Source organism: Morone saxatilis, unplaced genomic scaffold (genome assembly GCF_004916995.1).
Source record: "Morone saxatilis isolate NCDOM2014 unplaced genomic scaffold, NCSU_SB_2.0 Contig17, whole genome shotgun sequence".
In the NCBI taxonomy this organism is placed as follows: Eukaryota; Metazoa; Chordata; class Actinopteri; family Moronidae; genus Morone; species Morone saxatilis.
Genome location: NW_023339729.1, coordinates 13,929,700 through 13,938,911, shown reverse-complemented (window position 1 = coordinate 13,938,911; position 9,212 = coordinate 13,929,700). Strand labels below are relative to the sequence as shown.

General features: G+C 38.9%; 2 protein-coding genes across 2 annotated transcripts in view; one reads left to right on the top strand and one right to left on the bottom strand.

Moving 5' to 3' along the window:
- The window catches only part of LOC118326626 (serine hydrolase-like protein), a gene marked incomplete in the record, with an annotated part of 7,283 nt that extends 4,995 nt beyond the window's left edge, over positions 1 to 2,288 (bottom strand). Inside the window, 3 exon segments of the mRNA XM_035659657.1 lie at positions 480 to 593; positions 999 to 1,142; positions 2,155 to 2,288. Of these exon segments, the coding sequence (XP_035515550.1) occupies positions 480 to 593; positions 999 to 1,142; positions 2,155 to 2,212 (316 nt within the window).
- Positions 2,289 to 5,215: 2,927 nt separating this feature from the next.
- On the top strand, positions 5,216 to 7,502 carry mb (myoglobin). Its single transcript, XM_035659663.1, has 4 exons — positions 5,216 to 5,337; positions 6,005 to 6,090; positions 6,287 to 6,506; positions 6,603 to 7,502. Exons 2-4 carry the CDS (start codon positions 6,008 to 6,010, stop codon positions 6,741 to 6,743), a joined length of 444 nt encoding a protein of 147 aa, XP_035515556.1. The 5' UTR covers positions 5,216 to 5,337; positions 6,005 to 6,007; the 3' UTR covers positions 6,744 to 7,502.
- Positions 7,503 to 9,212: the final 1,710 nt, after the last annotated feature.

The window sequence follows — 9,212 nt, the reverse complement described above, 5'->3', positions numbered from 1 at the left end:
CTGCAGAGCTGTGGGAGTTAATTTCACAGATCATCAACCAGCTTCAGTCTCTTATCACAGATATGGAAACTGTCTTTAGTTGAAAGACAACATCTCTACTGTGGTTTAACTGCAGAGCAGATGCACTACAGCTAAGTATTTTACAATATTAACCATATTGTTCTTTTATTTGAATATAATAAACAAATGTTCTTTCTTCAGATGGTGGAGTTTAACTGTAAGATGTGGTTGACAGCTCCAGAAAGAGCAACAAACCTTGAGTTCAGAACATTTCAAAGGCAAAACTATTCAGATTTGTAAAAGAAATATCTTCAATAACTTTAAAAAAAAAACTGAATCAATAAAACTGAATCATTAATTTGGACAACAAGTTTGTAAAAGTATAACATCAATCACTCAGCCCCAGGACCCACTATCAGCGCTGATGTTTGATTTGAATTAGCGGCTATAAACTTTATAAACTTTATAAACTCACACACCGTCAACGACTCTGCGTACATCCGATATGTACGCAGGAAACGAGTAGAAAACTCCGGGAGGACGATGTGACGACAGACCGTGACCTGCCAGGTCCACCGCCACGTATCTGCACTCTGAGAGGAAGGACAGAGACGGTTTGAGTCAAGACATCACTTCTTTAAACTGAATTAAAAATTAAAAACTCTTTCAGGAAAATGTTTAGAGTGCTGAGCAATACAAACCCAAATCCACCAGCTACAATTGTACTGTCAGTGTCCTGGTGAAGGGCAGTGGTGATATTTTCATTATCAAATAACATGTTGATATGTGTACACATAAAATAGCGGAGAGAAACTGAAGAAACCGGCATCCAGTTTCAGTAGCAGTAAATGAATTCTCATTCCTCATCAATTAAAGCCCCCAAACGGAGACTTTGTTGGTTAGATTTGTATTTTTGAGGGTATAAGAGTTAAAACTGTTGCTGTGAGAGCAGGGACAGTTTTTACATGAGATCTCCAGTTTTCTACAACAACACTTACCTTTGGGTAGAAGGGGAACGAGGTTGTTGAATGTACCACAGTTGTCAGCCCAGCCGTGCAGGCACAGCACAGGACGACCGTGGTCAGGACCCCAGACTTTACCTCTCATCTCGCCCCATGGCACCGGCACAGAGAGCTCTGAAACTGGACACATACACAACTTTTAAGCTAAATGTAAACACTTAATGCTGTGATTCAATAATATGATATCAATAATGGTATCAAGGTGCAAAGACCGGATCAGTTTCACTTCACAAATGGAAATATGGATTGTTTTGCACAGTTTATAGCCTACCTCAGAAATAAGAAAAGAAAATATCAGATAAAATTGTAGATTTTTGTAGTCATAATTTGTCTTTTGTTAAAAAATAACATGAATTGTATCGTATCATCTCTATTTATTTCCCCAATGTTTTATTAAACAAGTTAGAAACAGATGAATTACGGCACTACAGTACGGTGGTACATGAAAGATTCATATAATATGAGGAATTAAAACCGGTGAACAGGTTCATCCCGTATATCGCCCAGCACTACACACACTGATCCTCATCCTCGTAATAATACATCTCTAAAACACAGCTCAAAGAAAGCTCTGTTCACATTTAACTGTCTGTTTATCTCCTCCCCTTGGCTGTGTTCACTGTGTTACTGTTATATAATAATGCAATTAAATGTATGTTTGATTGTTGATTGTTTATTTCCTTTCAACATAAACATTTAAATGGAAATCAATGGCAGTCTTTCAATAGCGTCCATGTTATTTTATCCAGAAATGATTACTTGATTGACAAAATAGATATCCTATTTCATATTAGAGCTTCTTCTGTTTCATAACAATAGTTTTATAATTGTTTTTAAATATTTCCCATGCTATATAACCTAAAGACATAAAATCAATGTAAAACATTATTACTGCACTGAACACATTGGGACGCACCTCTTCATATTGTATTTTTAGTAATACATTTATTACAATAATGTTTGGTATTGATGGTATTGATGTTGACTCACACACAAACACATCTCAGATTCAGCTGACATATAAACCTTTGTTTACTTTCGTCTCCTCTGTAAAGCAGCTGTTAAGGTTTTAAAAACGCCTGCACTTACACTTATAATACTAATACTTTTAATTACACATATAGTTAGTTACCTGCTTGTTTCAGAGTACCGGAGTTCAGGTGTCTGATGCCTTTCAAAGCCTGCATCATGTTGGAGAACCAACCGGAGTAATTAAAACCTGTACAAAGTAAAAACAAACAACAAACAACAAAACAGAAACTGCAGCCAACCTCAAACTTAAATACTCTTCCAGTGTTTGTGACACTCAGTGCCGGTTATCCGGGTGTTAAATAACCACGTGACGCCAACTGAGGCTGCTATTGGATGGACGGACACGTGGTTCACCAGTCTGGACCAATCAGCGCGGAGCAGAGGAGGGGCTTACCTTTTACCTTTTACCCATTGTGACGGTGAGCGGCAACCAGCAGAGGGCCACTGTCACACAGATCACACCTGGAGTAATGTCAGTGCGCTTTTATAATAATACTAGAACATAGAGCAGGTCTACATCATACTCTTTATAATATACAGTCATCATACACAGACACCAGGGAATAGTAACATAAGGAAACACAGTGGCATGGTATGAAATTATATATATACTTTAATAAAAAGGCAGTGGCAACTATTTCAAAGTCTGAAGCTGTGATTTAAAAGAGTTGGAGCCGATCTGTTTACTGGCAGTTTGATCCAGACACGAGGAGCATAAAAACTGCTTCTCCAGGTTTAGTTTTGACAGTAACATAAACCACTCAGTGTTTTATTATAATATCTTTTACAGTTTCTAATTCACAACTAAATAAGTGGAGTATAGATGGATGTTATTAAAGGGGGTAAACTGATTTCATGTCGTTAATCAGCATTTATAAAAGCATTATTAAAAAGTTATGGACTGTGCTTGATTGATACCTACCTGGTTCTCCTGTTAGCTTAGTTGCAGCTGTTTGATACCTATACTTTAAATCATTATTATTAATACAGAAGATGCGGGGCCTTTGATAAAACATTTGGGGCAGGAGCCCAAGAAGCCACACCCCGCTCCGCCCCTGGCTGCAATCGAGAGAGAAACACATCTGTGTGTCATCTGCACAGAACTAGAAACTGATATATATCTTTGAACTCTGTAACTTATTGGTAGTTTATAACTTGAGAATAGGGCTCATTGCTTATAGGCGGCCCTTAACTTAAAGGAGCTAAGGAGAATTTAAAGTCACCAATGGCAACACAACATGACCTTATAGTGAGTGATAAATAAAACTAATTTAAAACAATTACAGCTATATCCTATACATATGTAATACATGCAATCAAGCCAAATGAGTAAATATGTTTGTCCTGTCCAGAGGGTTTTTATAACTGCTGAAGGGACGAGTTATGAAGGAGTTATGAAGGAGTTATGGAGGAGTTATGAAGGAGGTGTAAAGAAGTCGGTTTTATGTCTGAACTGTATATTTTTAATGTGCATGGTTGATCCGAGAAAATGTATATTTTGATACAAAACATTACAGGTGGTTTATAGGACACATTAGAGCTCGCCTGATGTTGCATAACCTTGACTTCCTGCGTGTGTCTGTGTGTCTGTCAGCACGTGTGCATTTTAATGGGATTTCCATCAGAGGCATTTTACAGATGGTTATGGGTTTATTACAGTGATCTTGTACACTGTTGTCATTCTCGTATAAAGCATCTTTTTACATCTTGATATGAGCATTATGTTATCAGTTCTGTGCATCAATAGACTGTATACATTATATACATTTCCCTTTGTCATGTTAACCATTTCTCTTTATCAGGTTTATCGTGCAGATTGTTGTTATTGTTTGATGTGTTTTAATTGTTTTATTGGTTCCCCTGTGCGTAAATAGTGAAGTAAATTGAACCGTACTCAATTGAAATGTCCCATGTTTAGTTAAAATAAGTTTGGAGGCTGTAATTCAGTGAGTAGATCCTCTTTCCTCTGCTGTATCTTTTGTGCTGCACTTGGCCTAAATGCAGGATGTGCACACAATCAGCTTCCTGTATCTGTGAAAAAAAAACATAAAACAATGGTCGTGTCAAAGTTAACAACACAGTCCCCATTGTTATCACAAAGTACCATTAAATAAACCTTAGTTATCACAAAAAAAATCTATGTCAAACATAAGTCAAAATAATTATAGTGCCAAAAACCCCCCATCATTACGTGTTATCTGGGCTTTTCTTCATGAAAAGAACCCTTTTAAACGTGCCACAATGTTCAGTTGTGCTTATCCTGCCTCTCTGTCCCTCCTTTCAGCCACATTCCCACCTCTCCAGCCCCTTCATTGCCATTTCTCTACCTGTCCGCCAGAAGCCCTCTGACGTTTCCACCTGTCCCAGTCACCTGGCTCCCACATCCAACCACTCCGTCCTGTCCTGCAGTAACCCCTCTCTCTCTATTCAGTGCGGCTGAAAGGAGGGACAGAGAGGCCGAACGAGCAAGAATAAGGCAGACATTGTGACTGAATGTCTTTAACACAATACAGTTCACCAACCTCAAAACCTGAGCAGAAAGTCGACACCCAGCGCTTTCAAATAGTTTCAAAAACAGACAGTAGAGTTAAACCACTTGTCTGTGTCAAACACCTTTTAGCTGCTCTTAAATCAATGAAGACCTGAGTTTAGTGGCTTAATATCTTCACCTTCACATGCACTAAAAATGGAGCAATGCATCATCCCATCACATCGCAGACAGAACATGAATCCATCTGCCACACATACTGCTTTCTATTCAAGAGAGTTAATATGATGGGACAAATAATTACATGAACACAAGTTTTTAGTTTCCCTTAAATGTTATTGCTTTGCTTAAACACAAACCTGGTGACCCAAACACCGGCTGTGACACACACACACACACACAACACACACATACACAGAACAACACACACACAACACACACACACACACACACTACACACACACACACACACTGTTTGCATATCTTTTTGGGTTTGAGATTAAGCAGGGCATGTAAAGGCCCAATGAGATAAAACTGAAAATAAGAGGTCTCTCTCTGAGTCATAATTAATTCATTATTAACACAAAAGTTTCCAGATTAAGTTCAGAGGTGTTGTCAAGAGATTTGAAGAGACGTGCGGTGAGAGAGGTAGACAACTGGGCGGGCTGAAATAATTTGGTGACAGGGGAGAGGGAGGGAGTATAAAAGGTCAGTTTTGGTGGAGGGTGAAGTCAGGTCAAGAAGAATTTGGTATAGATTGGGTATAGTCGCGCAGGATATTTCACTTCATTGCAGGTAGGTATTGTCTTTATTAATTGTTATTTGAATTTTAGAATAATTCCCATTTATTAATAAAATATGTGTGCTAAGAGTTAAAGTCAATATAACTGAAAAATAATAACAATGGTTTGATGAAAGCAGATTTTGGTAATAAATTTGTGTTTAGAATAAAAAGATATACTTACTTTTGTTATTTATCATGCATTCAGGATGCAGAGAAATGTCCTGAGAAATGAGTTTTTAAAGATTTTTGTGCCATTAAATCAAATTAAAATTGATACAAGAAAAAAAAAACAGTATTAGAAGAAATTAAAATGTCCCTGAAGAAAAGAAAAACCTATTAAAGAGTAAAATATCTTTTGTTTACATGCTTTATATTAACATGTGACAGCTTTAAAAGCATCAGCAGTGCGTCTGATTCCACTGCACATAAAATATGCAGGGTTACGTTGCAGACTCAGTGAGGGCAGCTGAGGTAACATATATGCCTCTTTATAGTAATGAGTTGCCCTTGTATGAAGTGGTTCTTGGCTGCTGGCCATCAAATTAAACAGAAGAAAAGCAATAAGATATGATTGTTTGTGTAACTTGACATGGTCAGGACATGTTTCTCTCTGATGGTTCCTTTTATTTTCAGTGACAGAATCAGTGTTTTTGTGACCCGTCTCGCTGTCTCCCTCAGATCATGGCCGACTATGACATGGTTCTGAAGTTCTGGGGGCCAGTGGAGGCTGACTACAAGGCCAACGGCGGCCTGGTTCTGACCCGGTCAGTGATTAACCCTTCCCTGTCGGTCAGCTGGTTTGCAACGGCTGTAAGCCAGCAACACAGGATGCTTTTATTTATTCGCTTCATTGTTCACTTATATTTTAATCACGAGTTTAATTTCCTAATGTGAAAGTCTAAATATCTACAAACTGTGGTGTTATCTCTGGTGAAACCTCACATTTCCTTTTCTTCTCAGTTTATTCACAGAGCACCCAGACACCAAGAAGCTGTTCCCCAAGTTTGAGGGCATTGGCCAAGGTGATCTGGCTGGTAATGCAGCTATTGCTGCCCACGGTGAGACTGTGCTGAAGAAACTCGGAGAGTTGCTGAGGGCCAAAGGCAACCACGCTGCCATCCTCAAACCTATGGCCAACAGCCACGCCACAAAGCACAAGATACCCATTAATAACTTCAAGGTGAGGATCACGTACATGAGGTCAAGTTGCATCCTATTTTTTTGTGTCCTGATTCTAAAGCAGACTGTGTGTACTTCCTCTGTACTTTCTCTTCAGCTGATTACCGAGGTCATTGTTAAAGTCATGGCGGAGAAGGCGGGACTCGATGCCGGCGGGCAGCAAGCCCTGAGGAACGTGATGGCCGTTGTCATCGCTGACATTGACGCCTCCTACAAAGAGCTGGGCTACACCGGCTGAAGATTACAGTCCCATGAGTTGAGCTGGGGTCAGATGATTGACAAGAAAATTTCCCACATGCATGTCCTTTTTTTGAAAATGAAACAGTTTAATCCTCTGTATAGATACATTAACTAATTTACAATTAAAGGAAATCCATTACAGCATCACCCTACGAGTTAAAGAACATAATAAGCTTTACAAATATATCTTTTATTGCAGTATTATTGCACTAGATTGTGTTAGATGGTAAAAGTTTTTCTGTCATTGTCAGTCCCTCCAGGCAGTTGCGATCGCAACAATAAAAAGCAAATTTGAAATTTTGTCCTTTCAACGAATCTTTTCTGCAAATTTGACCAATCATTGTAGTTTCCTACTCAAAACTTTCAGCCATACATCAAACTTGTTTATCCTGTCCAAACATTGTCATTTTTTCCTCACTGGATCAAGTTACCTTCGATCTTTAATGAATTGAATGAATGAAAAATCCCCCACAATTGCACCCATTTTTTTGCAATTTTCACTTTGTCTCACAGTTTCATTGGAAAAATGCCCCAAAACATGGCAACATGCATTGCAATCTTTTATAAAAACTGCCATGAATGAAAGTATTTTTAGGCTGCAAGAATCCCCTCAAAAAGCCTGTGAAATCCTGCTGTAGCTGCTTATTAATTAACATGTTCTTTATTTTAGTTAAATGAGATTAATCTTTAGGATTCTTGTCTAACAACATACTGTAAACCCTTGTCACATATTAACAATAAAATTCTGTCTCTCTACTCTGCTCGTTATTTGTAAGTTTTATTCCAAGATCATTGAAAAACAACATCACAGACACATGATCAGTCTGTTTCATTAGTCACTTCCTGTGTCCCCAAAGGGAAAGTGAGTTATAAATCAGTTCTGATAAACTAACTGCTCATTATAAATAATAAAGTATGAAATGAAGGATGTGGCCTGAAATCCAAATCCAGCACACTGTTAGAGCCTGACAGTCCAGATAGGAATCAGGTCCAGACTAAAGCTCTTAACATCAAGTGCATGGACACACACGTACGCACGCACATACTCCACAAACAAATGCACACAGATACAGAGGCACATAAAATAAAACCCCACTTGAACACTTCACCCACAGCAATGTCACCGAAGACCGCCGTGCTGATTATCTTTTAGACTCAGACTTCAGTTCTTAGTCACCTGATCCAATGTGGACGTGACGGCGCAGGGCCTCTGGCAGCAGCCATACTGGGGACTTTATCGCTCTTTCAACTTCCTGTACCAGCCCTCCACTTTCCAAGAATTAGTCCTCCTCAATCTGTCCTCCTCATTTCCCACCCCTACACCGGTAAAGTGTCAAGTCCTATCACTCAGAGGGAAGTTAATCTATACTTGCAACCCCTCGTCACAGATTGCATGTGAGCAGGTCAAAGAGATATTTTTCCTTCACACGTTGTTCAGTTTCAATTAGAGGCCAAAGAGGTGAAATGATCCAGTATTTCACAAGGACACTTCCTCTCTTGACCCTTCAGGTTTGATTAAATGTTTGCTCTATAAAATGTTAGAAGAGAGTGAAAAAATACCCAATTCAGTTAATAGAAATATAGAAAGATATTCACTTTATGATGCTGCTGAAGAGAGAAAAGGTGCAAATCTACATATCTGAGAGGCTGCAACCAGAAAATGTTTCCAGCTATGCCATTAGCAGGACTCTGGGGATGCTTGTCGGTCCGCTGCTTTGGTGTAATATCTAATAGTTTCAGCTGTTGGCTCACTGGAGAGACTCTGCTACACTAAATGGAACAGAACCATAATTAATGTCATGTTCATCCAACAGTGGACCATTTTAATATTAAATGGTATGGTGGATTGCCATGAAATGTTATAAGAAATGTTACACTTAATGGTCCCCGGAGGATGAATACTGCTGACTTAATCCTCAGACTTTTCCTCTAGCGCCACCATGAGGTTGACATTTGTGGGTTTTTATTGAATCAGTCCATCCAGTAGCCCGGGACAGACATTCATAGTCCCCTCTGGATGAACTGTAATGACTTTGATCCTGTGACCTTTAATGTAGCGCCATCATCAGGTCAAACTGTGCAGTGAAGATAACAACTGGAGATGATGCAGATATCAATGAGCCACTCTAAGGCTTGTCAAAGACCTCCGAGGTCTTTCATAAAGGTGGTGGAGTGAAACACAAAATGTGTCAATGGCACATTAGAGGTCACTCAAAGGAAAACCACAGCATTTATCTCAATCAGTGGAAAGAAGCGGTAATTTATTTTGGTTGAGCAGTAAAGTTTTGTGATGAGGAGCCCAGAGAGTGGAAGATATTGGTGTTATCAATCATTGTGTTATCATTGACATTCCAAAGTCCCACTGACCCCTTGTTGTCCTCACAGTTTCTGACCTGATGCCATAACTGTGTTTGGTTAACTTGTTTAATGGATAATTGCCATCATGGACTATTAATAGTGTTTGTGT